Here is a 15,810-nt window from a genome sequence, read left to right on the forward strand (position 1 = left end):
TGTACCTTTTTATATACAAAAGTAAGATAGTAGTCCAAAAATGGGGTAAGCGAGAGAGCGTCGGTGATTTCTCAACTATCACTGTAAGTATAAAGACAGGTCTCTGCTCTTAAGGATTAAGCGAGACTTATTTATCCAAAAAAGAATTAAGAGAGACTCACCACTTTGTTCATGCAAAACACCAACTCAGTCTGAGTTATGGTGAGGAAAACTTCACTATGATTATGATTATCACTAGTACTTCTATCTGTTGCTAATTGTAAAAAAATGAACATGTTCAGTATTCAGACATCAGGCCGAGAGTTTTTTTTTATATAACTTTTATCTCTGATTTTAACCAAGCACACCCATAAGCATGAAAGATTGCTTTAACTCGGCTCGACTCAACAGTTTGTAATGGTAGTCTTGCATTTGCAGACTGAGCTTAATACCATTCGTGGTCATGACAAAAGTTTTCAGATCGGGCTTTACCGCAAACAGTGCCAACCCTACTCCACTTGTTTTGGACTTCAGGTTGAACGTGGAAAAAGGTCCCTCTTGTCTACCACAGTTAAGGTGGTTATACGACGGAGTTAGGACCAAATGTTAAAAAGGATAAAATAGTTTTATATATTTATAAAAAGATAATAATTTACTAAGTGTTTAAATCCGAATATTAAGGGACTAAAACTTTTTTTAATTAATATTTAAATTAAAATGACTTAAGATACTATTTTCCTATGTCCCTTTCAAATATAACGTAGATTCGTCTCTACTTACAAACTATAAAACTTATGTTTTCATTCTTAGCTGAATCGTTAATTGCATTGACACTTGATTTTATGGGCAGTTGAGTTGGATATAAGATAAAATTAAAATGATATCATTATTTGCGTTTCTGACAAATCAAATGTGTGATATAAAAAAAATATTAATTTAGTTATGATCGATATTGACGAATCAAACATCTGTATCGCTTGGGAAAAAGCTAAATTTTATAGGGTAAAGTATAGTAATGGTCACTGAATTTTTTATAAAACTTTCATTTAGGTCCTTAAACTTTTAAAACTTACAATACAGTCCTCTAACATTTAATCCGTTTACAATATGGCCCCCGACCTAACCGGTCGTTTGACGTCGTTAGTACGTTTGCAATATGGTCACTAAACTTTTTAGGCGCTTGCAATTAGGTCCCCCAACTTTTAAAACATACAACACAATCCTCAATTTCATTCTAAACCCCAAATTCCATTTCAATCTCAAAATTCCTTTTTCGCTTCTCTATTCTCATTTCCAACGTAACTTTTCATTCGGAGATGCATAGAAAATTCTAATATAACTTTGAATTATGTGGAGGTATTGACTTGAATAAGGGTTCATTGAGAAAAGACCTGACCAACGGACTATCGGTACGGGTGTGCAAAAATACCCGACTCGGTTGACCCGACCTGTCGACCCGAACTTAAAAAACCTGTAATTTTCTAAAAAAATTACCTTGCCCGACATTTCTCGGGTTGAGTCCGGGTCACAAAATTGAGTTTTTCGAGTACTCGGTTAGTTTTTTTTATTTTTTATTATATATATATATAATATAATGAATTATTTATATTATGTATTATTAGATTTTGTATTTCAAACTTTTAAATTTTATGTTCGGATGTTGGAGTATATAATTTGAAGTTTCGAACATTTAAATTTGTGTATATTTTTTTAAATTAATAATTTGAAAATTAAAAAAAAGGGTACCATGTATCTGCAAAATCCGGGAACTCGATTATCGGGTACCGCAACATCCAGGTCGGGACACGGGCCAAGAAATCACCGACCCCGATATTGCGGGTACCCAGTTACCGGGTACCCGAATTTGCACACCCCTAACTATTGAGACCATCAACGATTCAAGGTGTAATGTTAGATACATGTCATCTCAAGTGAAGCATAGATGTTCGATGAAATGCTTGTGAGAAAAAAGAGAGGTTAGAAATGCGGAGTTGCAAATACTACTAAGATAAACTAAGTATCATTGTTGAAAGTTACCAACAAAGCTGAAATTATTTTGTATAAATGACATATAATAATTTCTTCGTTTAATTCTTGTGGTTAAAGATTTTTCAACAGATGATCAAATATAATGAAATCCCAAACAGCACATTCACCTCTCAGTCTCTTTCGCTCACATGCACTCTCGTTTGGTTTTTGTTCTTCAATTTTCCACCATGTAAAATTATAAACCCAAGCAGTGCTATATTTTTTTAGCTTTTTATTTCCAAATAAAAAATGGATGAAGAATTGTTGGAACGCAACACCGATTGCGTTTATTTCTTAGCCTATCCCCTCACTTGCAAAAATGTATTTATTTTCTCTTTTGGGCTATCCGGAAGTAAGCTTTTCCTCTTTCGCACTTTCCTATTTTTAGCTCGCACTGTGTGTTTTTTTGTTGTTGAAATTTTTATGTTTCTGAAATTGCATGTCAATGATCTGGATATTCAGTGTTTGTTTTGATCCAAAATCATATAATTTTCTTTCTTTCTTCTTAATAAAAACTTTTAGTACTCCTTATGAAATATATTCAGTCCATCTGAATAAAAGTGAAAGAGGGTCCTAGGGTATATATTTTTTATCTTATTGTTTGGTTTTTCTTTAAATCAGTGAATTGGTTGTGAGTATCGACATAGTGAAATCGCTAGGCTCAATATGAGAGACTGCTGGTACTAGTTTACTAGGAATTGTATTGATCTGACATGTGGTTTTCGCTGTCCTGTGAGCTCGTATTATTTTTAATAAGTTCATGTTGATTATGGGACTGATGTATTATGAACGAATTGGAATTTTTTACATGTTTTGGAAATTGAGGATTGTGTTGTAAGTTTTAAAAGTTGGGGACCTAAATGCAAGCATCTGAAAAGTTCAATGACCATATAGTAAACTTACTAACGGCAGTGTAACGGCGTCAAACGACCGGTTACTTTGGGGTCATATTGCAGATGGACTAAATATTGGAGGATTGTATTGTAAGTTTTAAAAGTTGGGGGACCTAAATGAAATCTTTAGAAAAGTTCAGTTACAATTACTATACTTTACCCAATTTTATAGTACATTTTGAGTGTTGATCCACATGTGTTAATTTGATAGTACGGTGAATCTTATCTAATTTAAATTGTTAATATATATTTAATTTTAATATTTAATCAAATGTTAACTAATATAACTCTAACTTAAAAGTATAAAATATTAATGTTATTACAATTTAAAGATGACAATTAAAATTGAAATAAATTTTATTTTTAAGATATAATTTAGAATTTGACTTTATCATTAATTAATTTCTAAATTATAAAAGTTATTGAAGCCAACGGATTCTTAAAAAAAGAAAGGCCCGTTTTTGTTAATTTACAAGATCTATTTTGAATATTTGAAGTGAATGTATCCGTTGGCACAATTGATGGTTGTTTCAAAATTCAAACCTTGATCTTTTTTCTTACCACCAACAGTTCCCTATACTCAAAATCAGCTTTCCCTTTCCCTCTCGACTCCTTTTCTTTTTGCCCTTTACAATTCCTTAAGATGGGTACCTATGGAAAATGGTTCAAGTCACTTGTAACTCCCAAACCACTTCAAGACCTCAGCAACAAGTATTTTTGCTCAATCCCTAAACTAAGATTCTCGTTTTCTGCAACTCTGATTTGTTTTCTTTCCGCTTTCGGTGTTTTATTTTTTTAGTTCATTTTGTAGGAGAAAATGGGAGATAATAAGTCTAAGAAGAAGTGGAAGCTCTGGAGGAGCTCCTCCGAAGGGTTCGAATCCTCCTCATCCAGGGGTCTTAAAACGCATCACGTGGCTGCTTCAGAGACCTCCGATTCTTCTTTCATGGCGGATGGTGCACTCGCTGCTGCCATGGCTACCATTGTTCGTGCTCAACCCAAAGATTTTAGGGCTGTGAAGCGAGAATGGGCCGCCATCCGAATCCAGACTGCATTTCGAGGCCTGCTGGTATATGGGTTACTCACTCTCTTTATTATTGTTTGATATTAGAAATATTTTTTTCATTTTGTTTATACGAAAGAATGATTTGGGTAAATTGTGTGGCAATTAGGCTTTTAAGAAGAATTAATCTTGTGTATTTAGCCATAAGTAATGTTTTCCCATTGTTTCATCTCGTTCATAGTAGCTCGTTCCTGGACCAAACCCGCTCATCATTGCTCAAACGTTCAAGTTAAATGGAAACTAACTGCATTTTGGTGAAAAATCTGTATGTTATCTGCTTTAAATTGCCGTTCTTTTTCATGGTAGGCAAGACGAGCTTTAAGGGCTTTGAAAGCAGTAGTAAGGATTCAAGCCATATTCCGTGGTCGTCAAGTTCGTAATCAAGCTGCCGTGACATTAAGGTGCATGCAAGCTCTTGTAAGGGTACAAGCTCGTGTGAGAGCACAATGTCTGATATTTTCAGAAGAACAAGCTGTGCATAAACTCAATGATCCAACCAAGGATGCTGAGGTTTTATATATTTTTATCTCCTATACCATTTCACCGTCAATTATTTGACAATAACAAAATGCTAATATGATGAAATGCTAAACAATTTTCCAGAAAGGATGGTGTGACAGTCCTGGGACTTTAGAAGAAGTAAGAGCGAAACAACAAATGAGGCAAGAAGGTGTAATGAAAAGGGAGAGAGCAATGTCATACTCTGTTTTAAAACAGGTAGAGCTCGAAAAACCTTTGATTTGAAGTGGGGTGCCAGAGTTTTGGTGTTTGACTGGTTTAATTCTTGTTAATAGCAGTCAAGATCATATGGCAATGGCAGCCCAAATTTGAGAGCAAACAAGCACCCATTCCCTCACAAGCATCATCATCAAAAGCTAGATTGGAATTGGGTTGATCATTGGATGGCAACCAAGCCCTGGGAAAGTGCAGATGCCAGTAACCAAGCCCGAGTTCTTGCAAGGCCTCCTATGGTCAATCAGACTTCAGATTCATTGTCTTCCCCTAGTTCCAACTCGGTCTACGACGAGAGCTCGACTTCGACGTCATCGGCATCCGTGTCTCCCACTGCATTAGAAGATAATCCTACAAAGAAACCCAGCTACATGAAACCTACCCAGTCTATCAAAGCTAGGACCTTCAGGTTTTCTTCTTCGGATAACATGCGGGGACACGTCGTTGATAGTGATGATTTAAAGTATTTTCACGAGAAAATGACGACTCTCTCCTGTGAAGACACCAGAAGTTGTGCTGATTCGAACCCATCATTTAATTTTTCCAGGGAACTGTGCCGATCGAGACAAGATTCCCCAAAGAAAAAATCAGTGGTGTCAAGGTAGAAGACGACAATTAAATTGTTCTGCATAAACAATTAATTATCCTATGTATCCTATAGTGCAATTCTACAAAAGACTTTTTTGTGGTGTTATGTAAACGATTAAGTATAATGTATTTTCACTTCTGCCGTGCAAAATCGTTGAACAATTATGCATGATGATGATAACTAAAGGATATGAAAATAATGAGAGGTTCCAAGATCAAGCAAAACTCAATCATTAATGAGGTAGCAATTCAAATCGATCAATAACCAAGTTGGGTTATATAATCTTATTAATTAAGGGATAAATTACACAGTTCCTCATTGAACTGTACTCCCTCTCCTATTTTCCTCACCCAACTTTCAATTTTTCTAATTTGCTCATTGAACTTTACAAATTGAATCATTTTGCTCACTCCCCCGTTATCTCTCTGACGTTTTGATGACATGTCATTTTTATTTTATTTTTTAATATAAAATAATTAAGAAAACAATAAAAAATTGAAGGTGGTCGGATGCCACTGCCGTCGATCGTCGTAGATGGCGGTCGTTCAATCTCAAATTTCATGGGTCACTTCACCTCGACACCGTGAGTCTGAATCCGACCTCCAGTTTGTTGGAACTTGCTCCGAAGTCCACGAATTTGATATTGAAAGTGAGGAAGTTGAAAAGTTTCAATCTAGATTCATGGGTTTTGAGACATTTTCCGGTGAAACAACCACCAGATTTGGACTCAAGGGGTCGAGATGAACCGACCCATGAAGTTTAGGATCGAACGACTACCATAAACAACGGTGGCTGGAATGAAAATGGCTTGGTGGCTGACGGTGGCAACTGATTGCAAAGTAGGAAGAAAATGGGGGGAAAGAAAAAGGAAAAAAATTAAGAAATTAAGAAGAAAAAATTATTTTATAATGGATTCGAAATGAGGTCGTTTTGGTGTATATTTGAGTTTTTCAAAACGATGTTGTTTTGATGCTTATGTCATTTCTTTTGTCATGTCATAACATCGTTAAATAGTAAATGACAGTGAGCAAAATGATTCAATTTGTAAAGTTCAGTGAGCAAATTAAAAAAATTGAAAGTTGGGTGAGGAAAATAGGAGAGAGAGTATAATTCAGTGAGAAACGGTATAATTTACCCTTAATTAAGTGAAGAATTGGAAAAGTAAAATATCTCAAACTAATTAAATGAAATAAAATAATTAAAATCTTAGGATTTTGAATACACCGCACAATGAGGTTAATGGATCTTTAAGCTTGAGTGAAAAACATATATTGTGAGATATTTTAAAGTACATGTTCCAAATTCTTATGTGACGTTTGGTTCGCTGGAATGTTTCTGAGGGAATTGGAATCTGTCAGGAATTGGAATCCAATTCCATATTCTGTTTGGTTCGCAGACATGTCACATGAATTTGATTTCAATAATGTAAAATGACAGGATTGCCCTTCTTATTATTATTTTTGCTTAATTTTAGTTTGGTTTATAAATTACATGTAGTAATATATTATAATTTTTTTAAAAAAAATTAAATTTTAAGTTTATTGATTGATTATTCATTTCAATAAATTATAAAAATCATGCTAATAAACATCATAAGTTAAAATCATCCCAATTAGTGATGGCCATGGGTCGGGTTGGGTCGGATTTTTGGTCCACCCGACCTGACCCGAGAAAAAGGGAACCTCCATACGAGACCCGACCTGACCCGACCCGAATATATGAATTAGAAACCCGACCCGAAATAATAAAAAAATTATTTTTATAATAAAAAAGTGACTTAATTGGAAAAAATATAGAGAGAGAGGGGTATTATTGTAATTATTCCTAAATATATAAGGTAAAATTATATATTTTTTTGGGTCGGATCGGGTATTTTTCACCCTAAACCCGAACTCGACCCCACTTGAATATTACACTTCAAAAAACCGACCCGACCCGATCAAAATAAAGTTTCACCCGACCGGACCCGAATATATAAATTAGAAATCCGACCCGAAATAAAAAAATTTATTCAATATATGAATAAGTAACTAAAAGATTGATGAGGGTAGTATGGTCAAATTTCAATTCCCTCTAACAAGGGAATTGAATTCAATCATAGAATGGATGTAATTCACTTTCCCTCATTTGATGGAAAGTTGAAGCCATAAGGGATTCCAATTCCCTTGGAAAATTTGAACCAAACATGAGAAAGTGGTGGAATTGGATTCCAATCCCCCCTAATTCCAAGGGATTCATGCCAACTGTAGACATTAAACTTTTCATAATTATAATTATAATAATTATTAATATATTATTATTATTTATTATATATATATATATATATTACAAATTACATCAGAGGCCCAATAATCCCGAATGGCCCAACAATGACCCAACCGGCCCAGACCCAAATAGAAACCTTGAACTAATTTGGGGTTTTAGCCAGGGTATCTCAACCCTATCCCAGCCGCCTCTGCTGTTTCCAGAAGCTCCCAGCCGCCCCTCCAACTTCCAGACAGTCCAGCTGCCAACGCCACGCCATTACCGACACTCCCACTGCCAGGTGCTCCACTCTGATGATGCCACCACGCCGCCGCCTCGCTAAATACTCCAGAAGCAGCCCCACGTCGAAGCCCTATGGTGAGTTACCACCATAGCTTGGTGACTCACAGCCAAGAGCTCTATTATCCGGTCCAAGGCGAGCTCGGTGGTGGCTATAAAAGCCACCACTCCTGCAAAACAAAAGGAGGGACGAACAACAAGCAACAAAGACCAGAAACCAAAAGGGGAGGGAGATACGAAAGGAACAAAAAAAAAACAGAGAGCAAAGAACTACACCAACGATCCCAGAAAAATAAAAACCGAAAGAAAAGAAGCCGAAATACTTACCATTATCGGAGGACTTCGAAGCGTCGCCTGAACCATTGTAAAACCGAAGATAAAACTTCGGTTTCGTTTAGATCTACGAAAATTGGTAAGACTTTATGCGAAAACAACCTTGGATTTAGGCCTAGAAAAATCGGGACTTTGGTTTAAGGGTATTTTGTATTTTCTGGCCACCGTGAGTGGTGGTCGGCGGGAAGCGTCGGCGTCGAAACAAGGAGGCCGGCCGGAGGCTTTAAGAGAGAAAAAAGAGAAAAAAAGATTCTCTCAGATTAGAGAGAGAAAGAAAGGAAGCAAATGAGAAATGGCTATTAGGGTCGGCTAGTTATAGGGTATTTATACCCAATATGAAACGACACCGTTTCATGGGTATAATTGCGCGTTTCGGGTAAAGGGTAAACCCTGTCCGCAGTGTTCCAAGATTGTATACCTTGCAATTTAGTCACTGAAAGTAATTTTTGACTATTATAATTTAGTCTTCGAAGTTTGTTTTATTTTATTTCAGTCATGTCCAGTATAATTATATATTTAGGGTGAATACTGAATTTAGTCCCTTATAGTTTAGTAATTATTATTTTAATCACAAACATCATGTTTTAATTTGTTTTAATTTAATATTTGAATTCAATATATATTTATTTTAGTCACTACATTAATAAATAGGTAATATATCATGTTTAGCCACTGTATTTTTAAATAATTAATTATAATTTAAGATACTAAATTTTAATATATTTTAATTTAGTCATTTACTTTAATATTTTCAATTACAAGCTTTATTGATTTATATTTTAAACTATATAGTTTTAATTTTATTTATTTTGGTCATTATTTAGTTGTATTTCAATTTTATATACATTTATTATTATTATCATTATTATTATTATAAATATATGTATAATAAATAATATTTATTTATTTATTTATTTTTATCCTATTTATAAATTTAATTTTATAAATTACTCTTAATAAAAATTATATTTTAAAAAATATATTTATTTTTAAATATTAAGAAATGACAGTCTTAAAGCAACTGGATATCCATTTTCTGATATTTTTAAATAAATAAATATTTTACTTTTATAAATTATATTTTTAATAAATGGTTTATTTATTTCTATTTTAATATTTTACTTTTATAAATTATACTTTTATAAATAATATTTGAATTTTTAAATTCTAATAATATAGACAATTTATAATTAAAAAATATCATTTTTGGGCGTTGTAAGGGTGCTAATCCTTCCCTAAACGTAACCGACCACGAATCCCTTTTTATTATAAAAAAAAAACGAATTTTGGTTAAAACGCAGACCGGTTTATCTTTTGACTGATGTTTTCTTAAAAGCTCTTTTAAAAGATAATTTTTAGGTATTCGACCTACTTGACCCAAAAGACCGATGGCGTCTCCCAAAAATATTTTTTAAAATCAAAATCATTAATTTATTCATATTACTTTTTCCGCCAAGTAAAATTTCGTGCCTCGACGAAAACCGGTTACGACACCAACCAAACGCCACCTTAATGTTACCTAAGTTTTTAACATCATTCGATTGGTAAAAGAGCACTAAGATCAAAGTAGCATCTAGACGTGGGGGATCTGTCCTCTAACAAAGGCTAGAAATCAGGACATGCTACCAAAAAGCTATTGATTTTAAACTTGATAAATATTCGCAAATGAAAGGGGAAATTAAGGAAGAGGAAAAGTTACGGGAGACTTCCTTTCTTCATTTTTGTGTAAACAGGACATCCTCATTGGAGAGGATTGCCATGAAGATAAGGAAGGTGGTGTGGGAGACTCGTGGGGTCTCAATAGGCATCCTATATATATATATATATTTTATTGAATTGAGTATTCTACATTCTACGGTTGTTGTCTAAGTTAAAGGGAATGTTGAGGGTGAAGCCGTACGTCTAATAATTTTTAAATTTTTATATAATTTAAATATTTTTTTATATTTTTATTGATGATCTAATTTTATATCTCATGATATAAAATTTTGTATTTGTCTCTACTCGTTCAATGTGAAATTGTGCTTTGAATCACTTCATATAATTTGTATAAATTGATACCAAACTTGAAATGAATTTTTTTATATTTAGTCTAGTTTTGTCAAATTTAAAGACTTGAATACCGTCTTAAGGTGTATAATATTCAAAACTTTAGGTAGGTATAAATAATCCTTCTGTGTCTATTATATACAAAATCAAACTCTTTAAAAAAAAAAATAATCCTTCTGACATTTGAAAACTCTGGTGAAATTCATAGTCAGTAACATAGTGAGAATTAGTTTATATTGCCATAGCAAAGAGATCTAAAGCTTTAAAAAGGAAAATTGATTTTCTCTTTCCTTAATTTATTGTATATATTTATTGGTTTCTCTAGTATAGACATATTGGGTCATTTGAACATCAATTGGGTTTAAGAGTGAAAAAGGGAAAATAATGAAGATAAAGAGTAGAACAATGAGGAAGAGTTAAATTTAGGTAAGAAGTTTACAACTTGCTCTAAATATCTGCACTCCTTTTTCTCACGGTCTCGAGGCGCATGGAAAAGAATATTGCCTCTCAAAAAAAAAATATTCATCAGGAAAATTACTGCAAAATTTCAAAACTAACTAGTTCAAATAAATAAAAATGTATAAATCTAATAAAAGTTAATTTGGATCTGATGTTGTAATTATTAGTGGTGGACAAATAATTTAATATATTAAAAGAATTGATTGAAAACGACCCGTACCAAAATTAATTCTCTTACAAGAGAGGACAAAGAAATCCGTACTTATTTTGATGGGTTAGGCCACATCTCGTGCCCTCTTATGACCCAACAAATAAAGCAAATGAAGGTTGAGCTATTAATTGTTGCATGTGCTACAATTTAAAAAAAAAAACATTGTTTTGGTCCCCTTTTATTTTCTTCCATCACAAGCAATCCAATCCCATTGATCTGATCTCTTACCTTTTGCTTTGAGAAACCAATTAATTATGTAAATTTTAACCTATTGTTTATATAGATTCAACCCTAGTTGTTTCACCGCAAGAAAGCATTTGCTTTAAGGACCTCCTTTTCCTTTAAAAAGAGCCTTTTTAGAAAAAGGTTACTCTTTTACGTCTGTACTAACATTTGCAGTAGAAGTATATATTCCAATTTTTGTGCATGATCATATGTTACATAATTTCTACCACTTGTGGGGATATTGGTTTCATTTCATTTTGTGAGCAGCATTTTGTTTTTTTTAGGAAAAATAGTTTTAATTTAATTAGAATAATATAACACATCCAATTTAATTATAACTATTTTTTATGCAAATAGAAATAACTAGTTTTATTTAAAAAGAAAAATCTAAATTTACGATCATCAGTGTAAATTAAACGCATAATTAGGAAATTTTTTATAATCATTGACATAAAACTAAACACTTAAGATCATGTAAGGATCATGCGAGAAAAATGTTAATACACATCCAAAAAACCCCGAACAAAATAAAGATACGAATAGGGGACCAAGCTAATGAAAAATCATCAAAAATCGTGAATTAGAGTCGAGCATCGTGAGAAAACTATCTCCGAACACAAATCGCATATTCAAATTCATCTGAGGGTCCAAAACAGGGTAGGTCAACATAATAACAAACAAAACACTATCTTGATCAATCGAGACGATGTCAAATACAACCTTAAAAAAAATAAGGACCAAATGACCGATAGAGAAGATTGAAAATATGTTAAAACACAGAAAATAGCATGCCATAAAAGCAGATGAAATCGTGTCATGAAGGCAAAGCTAATAGAAATTAAAAAAAAAACAAAAGAAAAATGAAGATACAAAATAAGAAAATATATGAAAACGAAGGAACACTGATAATTGGAGATCAACGCTAAAGCTGGTGCTGTCGTCGACCAATAAAATTAAATACAAAGTCCAAACGACTTGTGAAAAAAGAGAGAAAATCCTAAGAGGCGTGAGAGAAAAACAACCTCTAATATCTAATCCTAATTAAAATTAATTATTATAATTATGTTTGTATAAATAATCAAAACATATTCGGATCTAATTTAAAGTTAAATTAATTTATGATGTTAGACATACATACAATCTCAAGATTACTATACAATTGTAGCCCTTGTCATTATCTAGTAGCCCAACCTTCCAAATGAACTAATTTTGGACGTCAAGTGTCAAAAGGAGAGGGAAACGATGTGGAGTTAAAAGCAATAAAACAAGTCCAAATTCTTGCACACATGCAAAGCATTCCAAACTATCCTTCGAATATTGTTGTCCCATAGATTAGCTTTACTAAAATTAGTTTAGATTTTATACCAATTGAAGAAATGGAATGAATTTTGAGACGGGTGGTCTTTTATTCGAAAGGAAACTAGTTAAGAATTTGCCAACTAACCAAGCAGGTATAAAGTATCCCTTGAGAAAGGGATAGAAAATTAAGGCCGTAGCATTGGTTGTATAAATCAAGTAATTTCCCCATACATATACACGCACTTGCTCAATCTAATGTATTCTATTGGTAATAATTAAGTTATCAAATAAGGAAATAAGACAAGAAAAGCTTTCTCCAAAATGCCCAAAAAAATTACCAAATGGTCACAAAAAACCTAATCAACATAGTACATATTATTTATCAGTTTTGTATTAGTTTAATTTGATTGATATCGTTATTATTATAATATATAAAAAATAACATATATTTATGTGGGTGTGTTTTAGAGAGGAAAAAAATAGAGAAAATCATATTAGGGTTTACTTTTTCATGATGGACTGGGCAAAGGTGAGCTCACCTTTCCAACTGACTCGACCATTTTTGCTGCCACAAATTCTCACAATAATTATCAGAACCTGAAGCATGCTAATTATTAATTTCGCATTTCATCCGAAACAATTAATTAACCTTTCGACTTTATAGCAAACCAAAAATCCTCTTTTAGATTTTTCTTTACGGAATGCTATAAACATGGAATGACGCAATATTTTATGCTAAGATAGGTGATCTTATAAAATTTAAAGCAGGAAAGAACTTATAAAATTTGAAGGTACAAAAACATATTTTCAATAAAAATATAAAAAAATATCTAAAATATATAAGAATTTGAAACTTTTAGAGGGACGATCACCCCAACGACCCTATTCTAAGTCCATCCGTGGCTGTAAGAGCATGAGGTTTACTTACAAAAGAAAACTGTCATAAATTATCTGGTTACCACTATCATATAGCCTTTGTTACCATGCTCATTAATTATTATTCCCAATATCCGAATAAATTTAATTAAACTAAAAATCAATCCTTGTACAAAAATATATTCTTATAAAGAAAAACGAAATGAAAAGGTTAAGAAAGTAGATGCCAGGCTTAAAGGCTTTGATTCCATGCAAATCTTGTCCACCTTTCTGTCATGTTATCACTGACTGCTTAATTTGGAAAGGGCCATACATTTTGTACTAGCTGACCCTATACTCAATCATAACACACCCTTCATTACATACTCTTTTGACCCCTTTTCATTCATTATTTTTGTTATATGTAATAATATTTGCCGGAGAATCTCTAGATTTTGTCTCGGCATCATTTCTTTTTCGGAATTTAAAATTTTAAAATAATAAATTTCAAACATCAATGATTATAATATTCCTACGAAGTTTTATACCATATGTCATATTATAAATCTTAGGACCCACGGATGAAATTGATAATGTAGCTCAAAAAGTTAATTAATTTCAGCATTTTTCCGTGGAAGGGTGACCACTTATCATCCGTAGAGTTGAAAAAAAAATGGAGTATAATACAAGGAAAGCTGTTAGGGGGGGAAAACTTTGCATTGAAATGTATAGTTTGAACAGTGTTGTGGTGTGGATGTTAATAAATTAAGCAATCAATTAATATGACGCAATTCTGGAATTGCAATAATGTAATGTGGTATCTTAATTAAGATTAATAATTGACTCTATCTCGTTTCTGCTGTGTCCCATTGCTTAGATGCTAATCAACAATTTGGCTTTCCCTAAACTGCTATGTGTAGATTCTGTTAATTATTTCAGTTTGATAATTGATTAATGGGAATTGTCTAGTTTTTATGCATATTTAGGGCATGTTAAAATTGGGGGGGGGGGGATGCAGCTGATATTGATTACAATAAAGGATCCAGCTAATGGTATTTAAACTCGCAATCTTCTTAATGTTACAATAATAATAAGGATAAATTATACATTTAGTATCTCAACTATATTTTTTTATCTTGTTTTGATCACCCAACTATTTTAAAAAAAATCATATCTAACGTATAGTTTTGGTTTCATTTTGGTTATTCTTCGTTAAAAATAAGCAGTGCTACTGTCGTGTCACTGTAAATTAATGTTACATCATCTTTGAATAAAAATATTACATCAATAGGTCTGTTAATTTTTTTTATGATAGATAATCAAAATAAAATAAGAATGTAACGTTAAGTATGATTTAAAAAAAATGATATCGTTTTGGTACTAAAAATGTAATTGACCCTAATAATAATGTTATTCAAACTAATATTCAGTAGACAAATAACACTTTAATATTGTTAGGAAAACAGTTTATTTTCTCTATAACAAATGTGTCTAAACATGTTTACATTCGTATTCTCTTATATTGTGATATTAAAATAAACTTTCTTTACCTAATAGTCTTGAGTGATTATAAAGTAATATTTGTTTAAAATTTCTCTTAATTATTGATAACACATACACACTCATAAACATAATTGTTTGAACTCATAATCTCTAGAAAAAAAAATAATGTTGCCTTTAATCTTTGAGACCATTTGATAGGTTGAAGTTAAATAACACAAAAGGTGAAAATTAAAAGGAACTCTTGATATGATTATGATTACAATTGGTAAAAAATGTAATGATGAGGTTTCATATGAATTTAAAGCTAGCTTGAACGCTCATTCATTGCTTGTTCAGAAACATTATTATTAGATCACAGTAACATTCGAATATCGATTGAAATCTCTTAATTTTTTTGTTGTTGTTTCATTGCATAATTGCTTGACTTTGAGAAAGGCAGTTGGTTGAAGTGATTTCTTTTATGAACTTTGAGAAAAAGCCTTTACTTTATGCACTTCATTACATGCGACGTTTCAGCAGAGAATTTCAACAGCAACCTTTGATCTAGAACCAAATGAAAGTAACGATAAAAACTTGGATAGGACATATATATATATATAATGATATTCATTTTGGCAAATAATAACAAAGCATCCATGGTGGGACACTTCTATAAACATTTGATATATCAATGTGAAATGACATAATTTTTACCATGCATTTACATAACTAGTCCTCTTGTATATATAAAATGCAAGGTGTCGACTCTGTAAATCTTTTACTGTGCCATATGAACTCAGTAAGTCTAAGAAAAGTGGGTATTGTTAGAAACAACATTGGGTCCCACAAGGTCTGCATGTATGCCACGTGTACAAGGCAAGCCCATCACAGAGGAATGGAGAGAGAGAGAGATAGGGAAGGAGGGGTCCCATTATAAGCCATGCAACTCTTACAGGTTGACACTGCTGATTTTAACCTTTTGCCCGCAAACCCTAACTGGGCGACCAACATTAAATTCACACCCTCACTGCTGCACTCTCATCAGTCTTTTAAAATCACCTCTTTTATT

The 15,810-nt window shown here is 32.6% G+C and overlaps 1 protein-coding gene across 1 annotated transcript; it reads left to right on the forward strand.

Moving 5' to 3' along the window:
• The first annotated feature begins 3,543 nt into the window (after positions 1-3,543).
• On the forward strand, positions 3,544-5,300 carry LOC120133321 (protein IQ-DOMAIN 1-like). Its single transcript, XM_039149927.1, has 5 exons — positions 3,544-3,611; positions 3,712-3,969; positions 4,270-4,473; positions 4,567-4,680; positions 4,761-5,300. The coding sequence occupies exons 1-5, from the start codon at positions 3,561-3,563 to the stop codon at positions 5,298-5,300; spliced, it is 1,167 nt and encodes a 388-aa protein (XP_039005858.1). The 5' UTR covers positions 3,544-3,560.
• The last annotated feature ends 10,510 nt before the right edge of the window (positions 5,301-15,810 follow it).

Source organism: Hibiscus syriacus, unplaced genomic scaffold (assembly GCF_006381635.1).
Source record: "Hibiscus syriacus cultivar Baekdansim isolate YM2019G1 unplaced genomic scaffold, ASM638163v2 tig00110578_pilon, whole genome shotgun sequence".
Taxonomy (NCBI): domain Eukaryota; kingdom Viridiplantae; phylum Streptophyta; class Magnoliopsida; order Malvales; family Malvaceae; genus Hibiscus; species Hibiscus syriacus.

What these genes read in the sequence shown, in the direction of transcription:
- LOC120133321 (XM_039149927.1), top strand. Translation starts at nt 3,561, where the DNA reads ATGGTTCAAGTCACTTGTAACTCCCAAACCACTTCAAGACCTCAGCAA. An exon ending in ATCCAACCAAGGATGCTGAG is followed by an intron (nt 4,474 to 4,566) that starts GTTTTATATATT and finishes ACAATTTTCCAG; the next exon opens with AAAGGATGGTGTGACAGTCC. An exon ending in CATACTCTGTTTTAAAACAG is followed by an intron (nt 4,681 to 4,760) that starts GTAGAGCTCGAA and finishes TGTTAATAGCAG; the next exon opens with TCAAGATCATATGGCAATGG.